Below are 21,560 nucleotides of genomic sequence, written 5' to 3' on the forward strand. Positions count from 1 at the left end.
AGAAGAAGAAGAGAGAAGGTAGCAGTACCACCCAATACATTCCATATAAACGCTCTCTCTCTCTCTCTCTCCTTGGCAACCCAACCAGGTTATAATTATCTCAAAAGTCAGCCCCCAAAAATAAAAAAAGATCCTCCGAGCGTTCCGACGTCCCATTGCTGATGAATCTTAAACACACTTCTTTTTGTTTTAGCTGTTGTTTAAACAGACTGATCGCTGATTGACGTGAAGCACAGTGAGAGGGAGCGGCGCCTTGGAGCAAAAGTAACCAGCTCTTCGCGTTGTGGTGCGTGTCCTTGCATTCGATCTGTTATGTAAATAATAGAGCCCTGCCATGTACTTTCAACTGGCAGTGCATACATAAACTCGCATATCTAATACTGGGTTTGCGTAGTGGAAATGATGTGAATTTGGGGGGAGGGGGAGGGGAGGAGGAGTCTGAACACCGACCCCAAGGTGGGGGTGGTGCGAAAAGGGTCTGGACCTAAAGAAGTAATAAATTACGAATAGTTCATAATAGGCTCTATTGTCATTAGTGCCCTTGTTTTTCATTAGATTGGCAATGAAAATCTTATTAAATTTTAGAGACCCAAATCACAAAATACCCTTCATAGAGTTCCTCAGCCCCCCCACCCCCCGCGTCAACTCTGAAGCATTCTTTGTCGACAACTTATAACTAATATGCGCAAAGAGAAATTCTTTGTCACGATGTTGTATTAGTTGATGGAGAAGCACTACAATATATGACTGCTTTTAACAGGTTGTCAAGCTATGTTTTCCTTGTCGGGCCAGAGAGATATTGAATATAGTTTCTCATCAGGAACCGCATTATTATTCTTATTGCCCACACAATGTGTGACCTAATGGACAATATCCTCCGCCAATGCACTATACCTGTTTCATACACGAACAATTGAAGCACGTCTTTCTGTGTAACACGGTAACATTTGATCTCAAGTAATACTTAGAAATGCAATATTGGTAGTGCAAGAACGGTTTACTGGGCGAAAAACAGAATCAAGAGCTTTCAAACTTGCCGAACACAAGGATGGCAAACGAAGGGTGAACCAGAAACCTGGTGACGGCAACAAGAAGCAAGTGTGACGATCGACGAATGGCGCGAGTTCAATAAAAGAACGTTGGCAACTTTCAATCCACTAAACGCAGCACAAAAATATATAAATTAGGGTCCTTTTTCTCTTTTTTACAACAACATGCAGAATTCACCCAAACTGCACGGATTAAGCGTCGCATATGGGGCTGGTGTTGCCACGATTGACAAACTAAAATTACAGCTTGGATATTGGCTTGATCCAAAACTGCTTGCGCAGGGGCATGGCACAACAAGAAGGAGGGACCTTGTTGAACAGTGCATCCGAGGCTTTGCAGCTGTGCAAAGACTGGATTGACAAGCTCTTTACTGAACGCAAGTTCCATTTGGCTTTGTGCGCCTATTGCAACGAGCTTGAAACGTTTATGAAGCGAAAAAGATTCACTCAGCTGTTCGCACAAGCATTTGAATTCAAAGTATTAAACATGGATGCAAGACAAGAAGGCTCAATTAATGCTCGACGATAGGCAATCCTGCAAGAGAAGAGTTTTGGACGTCAACTGGAAAAAGATATAGAAGAAGTGGATGGTTCTTCTGTGGAACGGGCACGGTCAATGGATGAAGAAAACTCGCCAGAGACGACGCGGTTATTTTCAAAGGTACACTTTTATATTTAGAGATAGTGAACATGAATTGTATTTAGACAACAAAGAAGACGACCAGATGTCAGTTGGAACGATTATCAAACGCCGAGCTATTGAATTACATAATGCTTATAAGGCTGGAACGAAACTCTCGAAAGAGGAACATAAACGCACGAGGCAAATTTGATTCTGAAGTAACTACTATTTATTAAAAGTAGAATGACTCATATATAAAAAATTTAGCGGTGGGCTTTCGTCGATCCTGGATCTTGTGGATCTTTCAGAAACAGGTCAAAGCGAATACTTCGAGTCGGGTGCACTTGATACTTTATCAAAGTCAATCACTGAAAAGCACAGTGTTAGAAGATATACCTCCTTGCCGTCAACCGTTGCCGAGAATTGAATTGGCTTGTATGAAATGTCGATTGTGTGTTGTGTGGTCCGTATTACCTGATCCTCGACACAATCGCCAACTACCAAAACCGCATCCTCTGGCAGTCGATAAATCACTCATGGCACTAGCGCGCCATCTGATCCTAGTTTCAGATATCTTTATCCCGACTTCCAACTCTGGTGCCTGAGACGAAAAACAATGGATGAACCAGAACGTTTTCCTCCGATCGTTTCCAGCCTCTACGTCATGCTTGATTCGGGACAACTTCTACACCATCCTTTCTTCTATCGCGCCTGCTTCAGTTCTAATCTAGTGGCACCTGGATTTGATCCAGCCACAGCACCTCATGATGTCCAGCTTCTTGTCCGCTGGTGCATATTTGGTGATTTTGGATTTCGTCATCATCCGCCTATATCCAGTCTCAGTAATTCAAGATTTTCCGTCCAAACAAGAGTGGAGGCACTTTTGGTCAACTACTAAGGCTGTACCGGCGCAACCTTTGGTTTCAGGCATTTCACCAAAACCAAAAGGTATCTTGCCGTGATACGCTACATCGACTTTTTGCCAGTCGAATCTGCCTCGAACAAAAGTCCTGTGTGCGTCAATGGGTTATCAATGATCTTTACCACTTCCTTTGCGATCTTCTAAAAAAACGTTGCATATGGCGCTCTGTCTGGCGTGATCTCCTACTGCTGTCTGTTGACGCTGCACAAATTCACGCCGCTGTCTTCCATCTATAATTTTCACCGGATCTATCGAGCACTCGTAGTCACATTATAATCAAAGCAATCCTTCATGGCTTATGGCGGGCTCACTGGGCCTTGGTTTTGATGACCAACCATTTACTACCAGTAAAACTCGACGCAACTTTGCGCGCTTAAAAAAAACAAACAATGGCCAGACATCAACTTTGGTTAGAACAAGACGTGGCATCAACATCACATGCCCAACTGCCACAAGAATTGCGTGAGCCAACGTTAAAGGATATAGACTTGAGGATGCTCTTGACAAGCTAATCCAACAAATAAACGCAACGAGACGTCTTGTTAGCAAGTCAATCGTTCGAGATGGGCAAAAGGACGCAATCAATGACGTGATAGCAAAATTAAGAAGCTTACAACGGATCTTTCGAAACTCGAAGACCAACTGAACGATGTCCTATGTGTATTTTGTAAATTACAGGGCTTCTTAAGTCTCAATAAGCTGACACCGGAGGTCTTCGAACTAGTCAATATATGAGGTGAGCGTCTCTAATGAACCCATGTGTAGCTCCATGATAGACTAGGGCACCTTGCGATAATTGACGCGTTCACTAAATGCACGCCGAAAGCAAACGACAAATTCACACTATGTTGAGAACTCGTTGCGTAACGTCCACCGTTGTGCTCTGCTGTACATGTAGTTTGGAGCATGTAACAGCTTGCCATCATCCGTCCAGTTATTTGCTTTAGCACATCATTTAAAAAAGCCATAGCCATACAGAACGTTTTGGCCAGACTTCGGTTTTGGTGGTTCCATTTGCTAGATCAATTTGCGGGCGTAGCAGCGGTGTCCACGCTATTAATTGACCCTTATGTCTGTTACGAGTGGAAATGCAAGACTATGTCCGTTTCTGTTAGAAGACACCAAATGATGTGTGTAGATTTAAAAAGTTGTCTGTTTTTTGTGTAAATGATGGAAACTGAGACCGTGACAATAGATGTAATATGCACCTATGCTACAGATTGACGGTTTACAATATAGGGTTGACAAACGAAATACACAAGGAAGGGGGGAGAAAATGATGGAATCGAAAATTCCTCTAATTGAGGAGTAGTGATGGATACAAAAAAGCAACGACGAAATTACTGCTATGCATATGCAACCGCGAAAACTAACACTCTTCATACACCCTGAAAACTGCGTCACGATGAAAGGGACATTTCACCCCAGTTATCGTGTAGGAACGATGTTGGCGTCAGTTTTACTCCACCTCGCCGACCTCCGAGCAAATACACGATGCCATCTCTTACCTTAAGCTCCCGCCGCTTTCACTATACGACAACTATAGTTGCTTGTGTGGTGCGCAAGATTCACTGCTTTTTTAGTCCGAGCCCACAACAACGTGGTCTGAAATAAGACTCGACGCTTTATAGCACACCTAGAAAAATAAAACTCACCTCAGTTGTCCCTAGCATTCTACACTTCTATTGGTCACCATATCAACACAACTAATCACATTAATTAACACCTGCTATGCATGCCGGACACACAAAATCACACATTCATAACGCCACAAAATTTACATAATCACTTGGAAATAGTACATGGTACCAGGCTGCCGTCGCATAAAACTGGTGCTAGAAACATCAGCACCAAGGATATCACGTTTGTTGCTATAGATACGGGGATCGAGAATAACAATATCAAACAGCAACATGCCTGTCCTTCTTGCCTTTTCTACTGCGAGTTGAAAACCAAGCTTGAGTCGCATATCAATGTTACTCACCTAAACAAGCACTCCCATGAGGAAGATGGAGAAACAGCCAAACCTGCCAAGAAAGCCAGGATTGTCTCAATTCCAGGAAAACGTCATGTGTACACATTTGCAGCTGCAGATGAAATTTTTGCTCCCAACCTACCAAAAATTACAGCAGAATCAATCCTGAAGCTCAAAGATATCGTTACAATAATCATGCCTTGCAACTGCTGTCTCTCTGATGATTTGAAAAAGGTTGTAGAAGCAGAAGTAATAGACCAACAGTCCCTCAAATCTCTCAAGCAGCTCCTATCCATATATCAGTTACTTTGCAGCAACCGTACAAGGAGCTCCCGTATACTTTGTGGACCTATCGATTACCATCCAACATCTCCCTGAGCGAAAGGCAACTCACTCGCATCATCCAGTTTGTTTTGACCGATTATGCCAACAAGAGCAATTACAGATCAGAATACATTTTCAAAGGGAACTAAACCGTAAATATTAATATAGCCATGATTAACTAATCTACTAAAATTAATAAATTAAAATTTTATGGAAAAGATAAAAAAAAATGAATAATTTTTTTTTGTTTTTGAAATGTTAGATATTTTTTAGGAAATCATTCTGAAACAGAATAAATGTTATTAATCAATATAAATCAGTGGAAAGGTAATGTTCCTCCAATCATGTATAGAACACTATAACATAATATGGTTGACTATATACTATAGTAACAAAATCAATTTACTGTTTACAGTAAAATTAATTGTTACAGATTGTCACCGAAAAGAGAGTATACTAATACTTACTGAGTTTTATTTTAATTATTAGTAGAAATCTATTTATTAGTAGAATTTAATTTTATGTATTAGTAGAAAATAATTTTAATGGTAGATTGATAATCTATATATTTAATCTTATTGATTAATCTGTTACTATAGAAATAAATAAAATTACAATTCTATAACTTTTAACTAAAAATAAAATATAGTGATATATTATTTTTATATAAACACGTCAAATATAACTTATTGGAAAAAGATAGAAAATGTTTTATCAGATATTTGAATATAAAATTTTAATAAGTACTAAATACTGTATATTTGAAAAAATTATTAAATTTTCATAAATATTATATTTTGGACTTTAAATTATTCTTACTATTAGAGAAAAAATTCCCTTTTTCAAAAACAAATTTCCTAATAAGGAATTTAATTAGTTATATGATTATTTTCAGTTTTACAATTTGTATTTCCCAATAACTTATAAAATTTATTGATAGAAAGATATTTACAATAAGCAAGATTAAAATTAATCTTTATTCTTGTTGTTATTTTTCAACAGTTTATAAATTAAATATTCTTTGTTTTTATATTTGATGTTTCAAAAAAAGATTTAAAATTTATAGTTAATACTTATATCTTTAAAAGAAAATAGCTCCTACTCCTTTAATACTCTGCCCATCATTATATTATTTTGAAGTCCGCTTGTGCATATTCACACCATCTCTAACACAAAGTTTCACATTGATTGGTTCAGTATATCAAGAGGAAAAAGAGAAAGTATCCAAATGTTCCAATCATTGGGACACTTTTTTGACCTAGTGTATCTTTACAGGTATTTATGAATTGGTTTATGATTCAAAGTAATCATTATTGCATATGTATGTACAGCGTAGTCTAGTAGGTATATGTATCATGATTGTGAATCAAGCGGGTACATTGATGGATCATAAGAATACTACAACTGCTCTACCCTAGGACTCTATCCTCCTACCCTAGGGCTAACTTGCTTTTGGCTTTTTGTTTTCTGAGAAAAAGATCTTGGGACTGTCCGCATCAACTTGGTCATTCATAATAGCTTCAAATCTTCTTTTCGTTATTTTATCGGTCGAAGCAACAATTTCGTTTGCAGCTGTGATACTGTATTTCTATTTAACAATGAAATTTATATTAGTATTTATCTCTGATAGTCTTGAAGTCTATATACAAGTAATAGAAGCAGTAACAACTTACGGAGTAGTTTAGTAAAAGATAAATGCTGCCTTGTATAATGAATTCATCGAGCTCAGCTAATGTTGTTGGCAATACGACGTAATTATTTGATACTTTGGACGCCACAAATACATCTTGAGTTTTAGCCACACTATACAAGTATGCGCGAAGGCCTAGGAAAACATTAAGTTAATACACATATTATGGTGACTAAAACATGCTTTTCTTTACACTTTTTCCCTCCGTCCATAATAATAACGTCCATGATCAAAGGATTCGTATTGCTTCTAGCGCCAATATCCACACCGAACCGTTTTCTTAATTGCGACATGATGCAAACATTTGTGACGATATTCTTGGCTTGTTGTTCGATCACGATATCAAATTCGGCATTTCCTTTCTTATGCTCGTTCGCTGCTAACTCGACACAACTTTCTTCCCCGTCTTCGGACTGTGTTATTTGAAACATGTCAATTTTGCGACCAGATGATACAGTGCCAAGGGCGTCAATCATTTCGCTTCTTGTTGCTTCGGATACTACTTTGCCACTGAAGACCCCATATGTATTAGTTTGTTTACGTTTATCATCACAAGTTGTCTTCAGCTCCAGTTACTTATGTTCTTACATGTACATTGGTACCTCTGAATAACACACGCATTATATACTGCCATCTCACAAAGGACTCGTTTATGCTATACTTGTACTTGTTATCAAAGTCGAATTGTATCATATCAAATCTAAAAATGACGATTACATAAGAATACATAAAATGGATCGACAGTGATATGATTTTTCATTGCAAATAACAAATAACTTAACAAGTAGCCAAAGATATCGTATATCTTTAATTTTTGGTGCAGGCTATCTTTTTTTGTACAGGCTGTCTTTTTCTGTGCAGGCTGTTTGTGCAGGCTGTCTTTTTTTTTGTGCAGGCTGTCGTTTTTTTTATACAGGCTGTTTGTGTAGGCTGTCTTTTTTTTTTGTGCAGGCTGTCTTTTTTTTTGTGCAGGCTGTTTGTGTAGGTTGTCTTTTTTTTTTGTGCAGGCTGTCTTTTTTTTGTGCAGGCTGTTTATGCAGGCTGTCTTTTTTTTTGTGCAGGCTGTTTGTGCAGGCCGTCTTTTTTTTTTGTGCAGGCTGTCTTTTTTTGTGCAGGCTGTTTGTGCAGGCTGTTTGTACAGGCTGTCTTTTTTTTTGTGCAGGCTGTTTGTGCAGGCTGTCTTTTTTTTTTGTGCAGGCTGTTTGTGCAGGCTGTCTTTTTTTTTGTGTAGGCTGTTTGTGCAGGCTATCTTTTTTTTTGTGCAGGCTGTTTGTATAGGCTGTCTTTTTTTTTGTGTAGGCTGTCTTTTTTTGTGCAGGCTGTTTGTGCAGGCTGTCTTTTTTACTGGAGATTTAGCTGTATACTCGCCATCTTCCAACATTTCTAGCTTTTTTTTAAGTATGTAAACACGAGCTCCCACAATACGACCGCCTTCGTATTTCTATACACACATACACAATGACATCATAAGTAAAATCACCTTCCATACTTCTGTTATACCCGATATACTTATGCTTAATACACTCTTCACTGTTGTAGTTGCAATAGGATCATCCATGCATTTTTTGCTCATTTCATCTTTCTTCAGGATGTTGGCCAAATGCTCGAATCTGTTTTTATCAAGATAGTCCTCGATGGGGATTGTCTTGTCTGTCGAGACGGTATTAATGATGCCGGAAAGACCAAGCCTGCACAAAAAAACACATTAGACTACCCATTAGCTATATTGAATGATAAAAAAAATATGACCACTCACTGCAGAGGTCCGTTGACGGTTTTGAGTAATCTATCTTGCTTTATGAACTCAAGACAATACTTGAAAAGATATTGCTGATATCCATCAACAGTATGAATGTCACGAATATTGGGAATGGCTGGATTCAGTCCCTTTTTCTAATAAATGACAAAACAGGCATTAAAATGCGTTTTCTTTGGTTCGAATTAAGCGTAAGTAATATAAATTATTAGAGTACCTTGTCTTTTATGTATTCTTTTAGCGGGTCCAAGAGAGACGTGTCAATAATGGTAGGAACATTGCACAACTTTGCATAGTAACAGTAAGAATAATAGAAGTAATGAATATAAAATAAACAACGAGTCAAGATAACTATTTAAAGTTTTATCAAAAACAAATACCTCTGTATCAACAACAACAGCTTCACTACTTGCATTACTGCTACTATGTATTGTGCTCCAGTGTTTTGCCTTCGACATATAGTTAGCATATATTGAAATTAAAATACTCGTTTTTGTGTAAGCTTTAGTTCAAACACACCTTTTCAGTTGACATTTTCACCCAAGCGATTGCTTCTACATCGGCAGTGTAGAAAGTCTATAGTGAAAAAAGTGGCAATCAGAAAACTATCTTTTTCATATACATACATATATGTATTATATTGAAGGAAAGTTATAAATCACTTATGTTCTTCAAATTTTTACTGGCCGCACTATTGAACGCCTGTTTGAAACTAGACTTGAGATCTTCTGGATTGACGACGTCTGGCTTGTACTCGTATATAAGAGGTGTATGGGAATCAATAAATTTAGAGAGCTTTGCGTAGTGCATTGAGCACTTGCATGCATCCAAATAACTTTCGAGTTTATCTGTAGAGAGAAGCAACAGTGAGTTTTTTATACATACATTACAAATGTGAAATAAACCACTTACCATCAAATTCTGTTGGCATGGCATTGAAGAAGGAAGACAAAGGTTGTTACAAGGTAAAGGTTGCTGCGTAATGCAGTTTTGAATGGGTTTCTTAATTTGGGCAAGAAGCGGCAAATGGTAATTTTAAAAGAGCAATGATATTTAAATTTTATCTAAATTTGCATAATATTTCTTTTAAAAATTGAATTTTTATAATATATATAAAACTAATATCAAAATGGAAGAGACACATAAAAAATTTACATCAAAAATAAAAAGATCAATTATAATTAATTTTATGATTGAAAACAATATTAAAAATGTTAATATTCTATATGATGAAAAAAATAAACAAATTGATTTTGAAATATCATATAATAATGAAAATGGTCAACAAGAAGAAAAATATCAAGAATATTATAAAATAACAAAAAGAAGAGGAAGTAAAAGAAAAAAATACAATAATAATAAAACAAAAAATTTATCAACACCATCTGTTACAGATAATAGTTCATTAGAAGGTAATGATATATTAGTAAGTAATGAAAATTATAATAGAGAAAAAAATATTGATGAGCTATTAACAGATAAAAGTGAAATAGAAGATAATAACAATGATAGTAATAAACGAAGTCTTTCAAATCTTAGTACTCCTAATATTAGTAATACTAAAAAGAAAAGATATAATAATAATAATAAATGTAGGAATTTTGAATATAATAGATGCTATGTAAAAGAAGATAGTAATAGAACATATTGTGAATATTGTTTAGAAGATGGTTATTATACAGATGATGGTAATTCAGATGATAATAGTTCAGATGATAATAATTCAGATGATAGCAATTCAGATGATGATAAAGAAATAATGATAGCAATAACATTAATAAAAATTTTCAAAGAGATGAATATTGTTTACAATTATTATACAATATATTAATGTATGAAAAGAAATTATTAAGTAAAAATAATACCAATAAATTAAAAAATGTGGATATAATATTTGATAGAATAAAGAGTATTTTTATTAATCTTGGATTTCTGTTTGATTTTCATTATAATACATAATAACTGTTTTTAACATTTCAAACAAATTATGATGATATCTTTTTCTAAAAGCATAATCTAAAAATACAATGTATATAGCTCAGAATCTTTTTTTATAGTGGGCATATGTTTTTCTTAAATGCATCCAAAAACCTTCCATACTGTTAGTATATATTGTTGAATCATTTGGATCCACAAAATATTTCAAATGATCAACTGCTTTATGAATATATCCCATCTTGTTTAAGCTTGTATAAGATCGTAAACCATCAGTGATTATAGTTGTTCCTTGATAAACTTGATCCTTGATTATTGGTAATAATGTTGACATTTTTCGATTTTGAATAGGCACCAAAAAGAACAGATTTGAATTTCTTTGATAACCGCCTAATATCCACATATGTTTTCTGTATCGTTTATGCTTTGCAGTAGTAATTTCTGTTTTGCCAAAACAGCATTCATTGATTTCAACAACTTCATCTTGTTCACCAATTACATTTTTCCATAACTCTTGATTGTTAAGGATCCATGTTTTTATCGCAAAGCGTATTTTTGAATATAATCGTGTAACTGTTTCATCATCGATTCCCATTTGTAGAGACACTTTTATAAGAGAAGGATCTATATAAAAAAACAAGTTAATATTATATATGTTATATTATAAAAGATACATACCAATCATCCATTGACGTAATAGTTCTACTATTTGTATTGGTCGTAGATTTGTTTTTTCAAATAATGTTTCGGCAAATATACCTTTTCTAATATTATCTAGATAACAATAAAATCGATATCTTTGATAATATTTTCCAATGGATAATGGTTTTTCGCATTTTTTATAAATAAAAGGTTTTATAAGTCCTTACTTTTGTAAATAGATTATAGCTTGTTCATCGTCGTAAAGTGTTCGAAATAGTGTTTCATTTGATTTAAACATTTTGATAAAGAAAAAGAAAAAAAGTGTTTTATGAAAAATCAAAAAAAAAAATTTATATAACTTTATATATTTTGTGTAACTTACCAAAGAACGCTTGTAACCTTAATTTGCCTCATTTGGTGACGCACCAGTAAATTTTCTCATCCCGCCACGCGTCAATATGATAACCCCTCGCAGTCCACTCCTCTTTTAATATAACAGGCTACACTGATTTACTATTGCAAGAAAGACAAAATAAACTTACTGATGATTCACAAAATATGTCGGCTGAGCCGTGAAGGGATAAGACTAGAAGATTTGAGCAGGAAATATAGACCTAATAAACTTGTTAGAAAAAAAGTTAATTTCAGGTCTGCTCCAGTCACACTGTGGGTTGAATCTGGTTATTTCTGGTTCCAGAATTGACCAGAGCCAGAATCAAACAGAAATTGACTAGAGCTGGAATCAATCAGAAATTGACTAGTAATCACCAGCAGAACCATAAATGACCAGATTCAAGGAACATGAACAACCAGTATCTATCAGAAAGTATAAAACCATAAAAGACCAGATAGTATCAGAATACAAATAACCATATATTACCAGATTTTATCAGAATAAGAGGAACCAAGAATAACCAGAAAATGTTACTTAAATTCTGAGCGGTATCATGATAGTGTAACTATTTATTTCTAGATAATTACTCTTTGTATTTAATAACGCAGGCCTTCTTGTTGTGTGATTGATGGTACAATAATGCATTGTTAAGGATATGGAACAAGAGGGACGGATATAAAAAGTCGTATCTATATACTCTCGTAATCTATGTGGTATTGACGATGAATTAGCTGCCATTGCTATCGTTGGTCATTGTTTGGCTTATTAAAACACTTACAGTTATGAATGTCGTGCCGTTTTCGACCTGCGGCCACGCGAAATCGGTGGCGTTCGTTTCTTTCCCTTGCCGCCTCTTCCTTGTTGCTTATCTTTAGGCGGCGTCATTTGTTGTTAGCTACAGTTATAAACCAGTCTTAAGCAAAAACAAATAGGCAGGTAATAATAAATACTGTTATCATAATGGCTTTTTCATTACCTTCGCGTTTCTTTGCCTTCCTCGTCGCCGTTTTTGGTGAAATTTCGCCATGCTTGACGTACAAATGACGAGCACCCCCGTGATTGACGCAACGGCCCATTGGTACGTTGGCATGTTCTATGGCAAGCTGCTCAACCTCGATGATGCATTTATCAAGTAAGGATTGCTTGATCGATTTCAACAGAACTTTTTTTTCCTCTTCTCTAGAGCATAGTAGCTCATCTTTTAATCTTGTTATGGCTCCTTTGACGACGCTTTTTGTTAGATATTCATGGCCAACTCGGCAGCCGCTCCCTCCAATCCACCTGCTTGCTGTATAACTAGGTACATGACATGCTCCTTCTTAATATTATGTGCTTTAGGCTCCTTTATCAAATCGACCGTGGTAATAGGTGTAGTTGCTGTCTTTTCAACTTGTTGCTGCTGCTGGTTACTATTCGACTTCAACATTTCCAATATTTCAGTGCAGATCACTTCTATACGCTACTGACGGGTCATTGAGTTCGTCTATGCGGTTACAAAAGACTAAATACGGGCCTTGTTGATCAGCAAAAACCATGGGTTTGTTCAAGGTTAAATCATAGCTTTGTGTGTGCATCGTGGTTTTGCGGGTTGAAAATGAGAAAGAAATGTAGATAAAAGGGGCACATAACTCAAGAGAATCAACAATAATTAAAATATGTAGGGCATAGTGATAGGACGTGCGTACTTGATAAAAATTTAATGAATGAAACTGATTGAACGGTAATGCATAGCAAACAATCTCCTTTATCAGTGTCCATATTTTATACTTCATGCACGCTGACAGATGCGTTTCTGTTTTAAAGTTGAGTATACTTAACAAGAATATACAAGAAATAACCATTTCAACAAGAGTGACTGATCTGGTTGTCTTGTACCTTTTTTTGTATCTGTCATAAAGCTATAATTAACCATAAACAACCATATTTAACAATCCACTACTGGTCGTCACCAGATTTAACCAGATTTCACCAATATCCACAAGAATCAACCAAATGTTTTCCCACAGTGTTAGGTATATGTATTTTGATAGTGAGTCAATCGGGTATTTATAATAAAATTACAACTTCTAACTTGCTTTTGGCTTTTTGTTTTCCGAGAAAAAGATCTTGGGGCTGTCTGGATCAAATTGGTAATTCATAATAGCTTCAAATCTTCTTTTCGTACTTTTATCGGTCGAAGCAACAATTTCGTTTGCAGCTGTGATAATGTATTTCTATTTGACAGTGAAATATATATTAGTATTTATCTCTGATAGCCTTGAAGTCTATATGGAACCAATAGAAGCAGTAACAACTAACGGAGTAATTTAGTAGAAGATAAATGCTGCCTTGTGTAATGAATTCATCGAGCTCAGCTAATGTTGTTGGCAATACGACGTAATTATTTGATACTTTGGACGCCACAAATACATCTTGAGTTTTAGCCACACTATACAAGTATGCGCGAAGGCCTAGGAAAACATTAAGTTAATACACGTATTATGGTGACTAAAACATGCTTTTCTTTACACTTTTTCCCTCCGTCCATAATAATAACGTCCATGATCAAAGGATTCGTATTGCTTCCAACGCCAATATCCACACCGAGCCATTTTCTTAATTGCGACATGATGCAAACATTTGTGACGATATTCTTGGCTTGTTGTTCGATCACGATATCAAACTCGGCATTTCCATTCTTATGCTCGTTCGCTGCTAACTCGACACAACTTTCTTCCCCGTCTTCAGACTGTGTTATTAGAAACATGTCAATTTTACGACCAGATGATACAGTGGCAAGGGCGTCAATCATTTCGCTTCTTGTTGCTTCGGATACTACTTTGCCACTGAAGACCCCATATGTATTAGTTTGTTTACGTTTATCATCACAAGTTGTCTTCAGCTCCAGTTACTTATGTTCTTACATGTACATTGGTACCTCTGAATAACACACGCATTATATACTGCCATCTCACAAAGGACTCGTTTATGCTATACTTGTACTTGTTATCAAAGTCGAATTGTATCATATCAAATCTAAAAATGACGATTACATAAGAATACATAAAATGGATCGACAGTGATATGATTTTTCATTGCAAATAACAAATAACTTAACAAGTAGCCAAAGATATCGTATATCTTTAATTTTTTGTGCAGGCTGTCTTTTTTTGTACAGGCTGTCTTTTTTGTGCAGGCTGTTTGTGCAGGCTGTCTTTTTTTTTGTGTAGGCTGTTTGTACAGGCTGTCTTTTTCTGTGCAGGCTGTTTATGCAGGCTGTCTTTTTTTTTGTGCAGGCTGTTTGTACAGGCTGTCTTTTTCTGTGCAGGCTGTTTGTGCAGGCTGTCTTTTTTTTTGTGCAGGCTGTCGTTTTTTTTATGTAGGCTGTTTGTGTAGGCTGTCTTTTTTTTTTGTGCAGGCTGTCTTTTTTTTTGTGCAGGCTGTTTGTGTAGGTTGTCTTTTTTTTTTGTGCAGGCTGTCTTTTTTTTTGTGCAGGCTGTTTGTGCAGGCCGTCTTTTTTTTTTTGTGCAGGCTGTCTTTTTTTGTGCAGGCTGTTTGTGCAGGCTGTTTATACAGGCTGTCTTTTTTTTTGTGCAGGCTGTTTGTGCAGGCTGTCTTTTTTTTTTTTGTGCAGGCTGTTTGTGCAGGCTGTCTTTTTTTTTGTGTAGGCTGTTTGTGCAGGCTATCTTTTTTTTTGTGCAGGCTGTTTGTATAGGCTGTCTTTTTTTTTGTGCAGGCTGTCTTTTTTTTTGTGCAGGCTGTCTTTTCTACTGGAGATTTAGCTGTATACTCGCCATCTTCCAACATTTCTAGCTTTTTTTTAAGTATGTAAACACGAGCTCCCACAATACGACCGCCTTCGTATTTCTATACACACATACACAATGACATCATAAGTAAAATCACCTTCCATACTTCTGTTATACCCGATATACTTACGCTTAATACACTCTTCACTGTTGTAGTTGCGATAGGATCACCCATGCATTTTTTGCTCATTTCATCTTTCTTCAGGATGTTGGCCAAATGCTCGAATCTGTTTTTATCAAGATAGTCCTCGATGGGGATTGTCTTGTCTGTCGAGACGGTATTAATGATGCCGGAAAGACCAAGCCTGCACAAAAAAACACATTAGACTACCCATTAGCTATATTGAACGATAAAAAAAATATGACCACTCACTGCAGAGGTCCGTTGACGGTTTTGAGTAATCTATCTTGCTTTATGAACTCAAGACAATACTTGAAAAGATATTGCTGATATCCATCAACAGTATGAACGTCACGAATATTGGGAATGGCTGGATTCAGTCCCTTTTTCTAATAAATGACAAAACAGGCGTTAAAATGCGTTTTCTTTGGTTCGAATTAAGCGTAAGTAATATAAATTATTAGAGTACCTTATCTTTTATGTATTCTTTTAGCGGGTCCAAGAGAGACGTGTCAATAATGGTAGGAACATTGCACAACTTTGCATAGTAACAGTAAGAATAATAGAAGTAATGAATATAAAATAAACAACGAGTCAAGATAACTATTTAAAGTTTTATCAAAAACAAATACCTCTGTATCAACAACAACAGCTTCACTACTTGCATTACTGCTACTATGTATTGCGCTCCAGTGTTTTGCCTTCGACATATAGTTAGCATATATTGAAATTAAAATACTCGTTTTTGTGGAAGCTTTAGTTTAAACACACCTTTTCAGTTGACATTTTCACCCAAGCGATTGCTTCTACATTGGCAGTGTAGAAAGTCTATAGTGAAAAAAGTGGCAATCAGAAAACTATCTTTTTCATATACATACATATATGTATTATATTGAAGGAAAGTTATAAATCACTTATGTTCTTCAAATTTTTACTGGCAGCACTATTGAACACCTGTTTGAAACTGGACTTGAGATCTTCTGGATTGACGACGTCTGGCTTGTACTCGTATATAAGAGGTGTATGGGAATCAATAAATTTAGAGAGCTTTGCGTAGTGCATTGAGCACTTGCATGCATCCAAATAACTTTCGAGTTTATTTGTAGAGAGAAGCAACAGTGAGTTTTTTATACATACATCACAAATGTGAAATAAACCACTTACCATCAAATTCTGTTGGCATGGCATTGAAGAAGGAAGACAAAGGTTGTTACAAGGTAAAGGTTGCTGCGTAATGTAGTTTTGAACGGGTTTCTTAATTTGGGCAAGAAGCAGCAAATGGTAATTTTAAAAGAGCAATGATATTTAAATTTTATCTAAATTTGCATAATATTTCTTTTAAAAATTGAATTTTTATAATATATATAAAACTAATATCAAAATGGAAGAGACACATAAAAAATTTACATCAAAAATAAAAAGATCAATTATAATTAATTTTATGATTGAAAACAATATTAAAAATGTTAATATTCTATATGATGAAAAAAATAAACAAATTGATTTTGAAATATCATATAATAATGAAAATGGTCAACAAGAAGAAAAATATCAAGAATATTATAAAATAACAAAAAGAAGAGGAAGTAAAAGAAAAAAATATGGTGCATACTGACTTAAACCGTGAGCTGTCGAAAATTGAGAATTTTTGAAACACCACGGCTAAATTAACACCCGAAACACCCGATATGTTTCTTCATATATCATACTCTATGTTTGCACTAGTCAGGGAATTACATGATCGATAGCTATACTCATTTATTTATGAAAGTCAGAAATAACAGAGGTAAAAATACAAACTAATCACTTGCAATAATTCTGCGGTGGGGTTTGTAGCTTCTAGAAGTAAATTTCTCTACGATCTTAGCAGCTTCACGATCGTCTTTCATATCCTTGTATGCTTGGATATAACGCCAGCAACGGTTGTAGTATCGACGTATGATATCCGCTCTTTGACAGGTACACTTCGCTCATCTCAGATAATATAGATTGAAACGAAGTACCGACAATGGTTGGTACTGAGTTATCCTCGATTCTGATTCATGTTTGAGAGATTATCGATATTATATTGCAACGAAGTATTGATAATAGTTGGTCCTGAGTCATTCTCGATTGTGATCCATGTTTGAGAGATTATCAATATGGTGCTAATTATGTAATATTTGATTCATCCATGTGTGTGGTGTTCTCTCTACTGCATTTTAATGGTTATGAAGATGATGGAGTGGGTTGAGTTATTTGGATCAATCTCAAAGTAGTGTAGCTTCACTACAATGAGCGAGTATCAATGAAGGAAACACAACCCTTGTGAAAAAGCAGTATGATAATGAGGATAATGTGTTTGTGTAACCATGACTAATGCAATGTTACACAGACTGTAATAGCCTACATCACCTCACTGATCTACCCCTCCTACCTTGTCGAAATCTTGGGTCTACATAGTAAATTTTCATATTCCGACCAAACTTTGATGGCTATCAGAGCTCTCCAAAACACCTTTTTTCATAAAGTAACGAGTAAGAAATGCTTATAATATGCTATTAAACACATCTTGCTGGTCAGAATCTCAGAAAATTCACTTTAGACAACTCTGATACACTTTCTTTTTTTGGGTCGGTATTTCAAATATATTAATGATTCAAGTCAGTATGCACCATACAATAATAATAAAACAAAAAATTTATCAACACCATCTGTTACAGATAATAGTTCATTAGAAGGTAATGATATTAGTAAGTAATGAAAATTATAATAGAGAAAAAAATATTGATGAGCTATTAACAGATAAAAGTGAAATAGAAGATAATAACAATGATAGTAATAAACGAAGTCTTTCAAATCTTAGTACTCCTAATATTAGTAATACTAAAAAGAAAAGATATAATAATAATAATAAATGTAGGAATTTTGAATATAATAGATGCTATGTAAAAGAAGATAGTAATAGAACATATTGTGAATATTGTTTAGAAGATGGTTATTATACAGATGATGGTAATTCAGATGATAATAGTTCAGATGATAATAATTCAGATGATAGCAATTCAGATGATGATAAAGAAATAATGATAGCAATAACATTAATAAAAATTTTCAAAGAGATGAATATTGTTTACAATTATTATACAATATATTAATGTATGAAAAGAAATTATTAAGTAAAAATAATACCAATAAATTAAAAAATGTGGATATAATATTTGATAGAATAAAGAGTATTTTTATTAATCTTGGATTTCTATTTGATTTTCATTATAATACATAATAACTGTTTTTAACATTTCAAACAAATTATGATGATATCTTTTTCTAAAAGCATAATCTAAAAATACAATGTATATAGCTCAGAATCTTTTTTTATATTGGGCATATGTTTTTCTTAAATGCATCCAAAAACCTTCCATACTGTTAGTATATATTGTTGAATCATTTGGATCCACAAAATATTTCAAATGATCAACTGCTTTATGAATATATCCCATCTTGTTTAAGCTTGTATAAGATCGTAAACCATCAGTGATTATAGTTGTTCCTTGATAAACTTGATCCTTGATTATTGGTAATAATGTTGACATTTTTCGATTTTGAATAGGCACCAAAAAGAACAGATTTGAATTTCTTTGATAACCGCCTAATATCCACATATGTTTTCTGTATCGTTTATGCTTTGCAGTAGTAATTTCTGTTTTGCCAAAACAGCATTCATCGATTTCAACAACTTCATCTTGTTCACAATTACATTTTTCCATAACTCTTGATTGTTAAGGATCCATGTTTTTATCGCAAAGCGTATTTTTGAATATAATCGTGTAACTGTTTCATCATCGATTCCCATTTGTAGAGACACTTTTATAAGAGAAGGATCTATATAAAAAACAAGTTAATATTATATATGTTATATTATAAAAGATACATACCAATCATCCATTGACGTAATAGTTCTACTATTTGTATTGGTCGTAGATTTGTTTTTTCAAATAATGTTTCGGCAAATACACCTTTTCTAATATTATCTAGATAACAATAAAATCGATATCTTTGATAATATTTTCCAATGGATAATGGTTTTTCGCATTTTTTATAAATAAAAGGTTTTATAAGTCCTTACTTTTGTAAATAGATTATAGCTTGTTCATCGTCGTAAAGTGTTCGAAATAGTGTTTCATTTGATTTAAACATTTTGATAAAGAAAAAGAAAAAAAGTGTTTTATGAAAAATCAAAAAAAAAAAATTTATATAACTTTATATATTTTGTGTAACTTACCAAAGAACGCTTGTAACCTTAATTTGCCTCATTTGGTGACGCACCAGTAAATTTTCTCATCCCGCCACGCGTCAATATGATAACCCCTCGCAGTCCGCTCCTCTTTTAATATAACAGGCTACACTGATTTACTATTGCAAGAAAGACAAAATAAACTTACTGATGATTCACAAAATATGTCGGCTGAGCCGTGAAGGGATAAGACTAGAAGATTTGAGCGGGAAATATAGACCTAATGAACTTGTTAGAAAAAAAGTTAATTTCAGGTCTGCTCCAGTCACACTGTGGGTTGAATCTGGTTATTTCTGGTTCCAGAATTGACCAGAGCCAGAATCAAACAGAAATTGACTAGAGCTGGAATCAATCAGAAATTGACTAGTAATCACCAGCAGAACCATAAATGACCAGATTCAAGGAACATGAACAACCAGTATCTATCAGAAAGTATAAAACCATAAAAGACCAGATAGTATCAGAATACAAATAACCATATATTACCAGATTTTATCAGAATAAGAGGAACCAAGAATAACCAGAAAATGTTACTTAAATTCTGAGCGGTATCATGATAGTGTAACTATTTATTTCTAGATAATTACTCTTTGTATTTAATAACGCAGGCCTTCTTGTTGTGTGATTGATGGTACAATAATGCATTGTTAAGGATATGGAACAAGAGGGACGGATATAAAAAGTCGTATCTATATACTCTCGTAATCTATGTGGTATTGACGATGAATTAGCTGCCATTGCTATCGTTGGTCATTGTTTGGCTTATTAAAACACTTACAGTTATGAATGTCGTGCCGTTTTCGACCTGCGGCCACGCGAAATCGGTGGCGTTCGTTTCTTTCCCTTGCCGCCTCTTCCTTGTTGCTTATCTTTGGGCGGCGTCATTTGTTGTTAGCTACAGTTATAAACCAGTCTTAAGCAAAAACAAATAGGCAGGTAATAATAAATACTGTTATCATAATGGCTTTTTCATTACCTTCGCGTTTCTTTGCCTTCCTCGTCGCCGTTTTTGGTGAAATTTCGCCATGCTTGACGTACAAATGACGAGCACCCCCGTGATTGACGCAACGGCCCATTGGTACGTTGGCATGTTCTATGGCAAGCTGCTCAACCTCGATGATGCATTTATCAAGTAAGGATTGCTTGATCGATTTCAACGGAACTTTTTTTTCCTCTTCTCTAGAGCATAGTAGCTCATCTTTTAATCTTGTTATGGCTCCTTTGACGACGCTTTTTGTTAGATATTCATGGCCAACTCAGCAGCCGCTCCCTCCAATCCACCTGCTTGCTGTATAACTAGGTACATGACATGCTCCTTCTTAATATTATGTGCTTTAGGCTCCTTTATCAAATCGACCGTGGTAATGGGTGTAGTTGCTGTCTTTTCAACTTGTTGCTGCTGCTGGTTACTATTCAACTTCAACATTTCCAATATTTCAGTGTAGATCACTTCTATACGCTACTGACGGGTCATTGAGTTCGTCTATGCGGTTACAAAAGACTAAATACGGGCCTTGTTGATCAGCAAAAACCATGGGTTTGTTCAAGGTTAAATCATAGCTTTGTGTGTGCATCGTGGTTTTGCGGGTTGAAAATGAGAAAGAAATGTAGATAAAAGGGGCACATAACTCAAGAGAATCAACAATAATTAAAATATGTAGGGCATAGTGATAGGACGTGCGTACTTGATAAAAATTTAATGAATGAAACTGATTGAAGGGTAATGCATAGCAAACAATCTCCTTTATCAGTGTCCATATTTTATACTTCATGCACGCTGACAGATGCGTTTCTGTTTTAAAGTTGAGTATACTTAACAAGAATATACAAGAAATAACCATTTCAACAAGAGTGACTGATCTGGTTGTCTTGTACCTTTTTTTGTATCTGTCATAAAGCTATAATTAACCATAAACAACCATATTTAACAATCCACTACTGGTCGTCACCAGATTTAACCAGATTTCACCAATATCCACAAGAATCAACCAAATGTTTTCCCACAGTGTTAGGTATATGTATTTTGATAGTGAGTCAATCGGGTATTTATAATAAAATTACAACTT

At 34.9% G+C, this 21,560-nt stretch overlaps 4 protein-coding genes across 4 annotated transcripts; 1 reads left to right on the forward strand and 3 right to left on the reverse strand.

Moving 5' to 3' along the window:
* Positions 1-1,335: 1,335 nt before the first annotated feature.
* On the forward strand, positions 1,336-2,276 carry BDB00DRAFT_875727 (uncharacterized protein; the record flags this gene model as incomplete). Its single annotated transcript, XM_053127392.1, has 3 exons — positions 1,336-1,527; positions 1,579-1,710; positions 1,980-2,276. 3 exons carry the CDS (start codon positions 1,336-1,338, stop codon positions 2,274-2,276), a joined length of 621 nt encoding a protein of 206 aa, XP_052976293.1.
* Positions 2,277-6,333: 4,057 nt separating this feature from the next.
* BDB00DRAFT_875729 (uncharacterized protein) lies at positions 6,334-9,269 on the reverse strand (the record flags this gene model as incomplete). The annotated part of the gene is made up of 11 exons (XM_053127393.1): positions 6,334-6,480; positions 6,566-6,717; positions 6,776-7,092; positions 7,947-8,023; positions 8,114-8,270; positions 8,339-8,475; positions 8,556-8,624; positions 8,719-8,787; positions 8,858-8,892; positions 9,022-9,186; positions 9,251-9,269. 11 exons carry the CDS (start codon positions 9,267-9,269, stop codon positions 6,334-6,336), a joined length of 1,344 nt encoding a protein of 447 aa, XP_052976294.1.
* Positions 9,270-12,546: 3,277 nt separating this feature from the next.
* On the reverse strand, positions 12,547-12,844 carry BDB00DRAFT_875730 (uncharacterized protein; the record flags this gene model as incomplete). The annotated part of the gene is made up of 2 exons (XM_053127394.1): positions 12,547-12,718; positions 12,819-12,844. 2 exons carry the CDS (start codon positions 12,842-12,844, stop codon positions 12,547-12,549), a joined length of 198 nt encoding a protein of 65 aa, XP_052976295.1.
* A 531-nt stretch (positions 12,845-13,375) lies between these two features.
* BDB00DRAFT_875731 (uncharacterized protein) lies at positions 13,376-16,406 on the reverse strand (the record flags this gene model as incomplete). The annotated part of the gene is made up of 11 exons (XM_053127395.1): positions 13,376-13,522; positions 13,608-13,759; positions 13,818-14,134; positions 15,079-15,155; positions 15,228-15,402; positions 15,471-15,607; positions 15,688-15,756; positions 15,851-15,919; positions 15,990-16,024; positions 16,154-16,223; positions 16,383-16,406. The coding sequence occupies 11 exons, from the start codon at positions 16,404-16,406 to the stop codon at positions 13,376-13,378; spliced, it is 1,272 nt and encodes a 423-aa protein (XP_052976296.1).
* Positions 16,407-21,560: the final 5,154 nt, after the last annotated feature.

The sequence above is a fragment of the Zychaea mexicana genome, assembly GCF_025766255.1.
Source record: "Zychaea mexicana strain RSA 1403 chromosome Unknown BDB00scaffold_77, whole genome shotgun sequence".
Taxonomy (NCBI): Eukaryota; Fungi; Mucoromycota; class Mucoromycetes; order Mucorales; family Lichtheimiaceae; genus Zychaea; species Zychaea mexicana.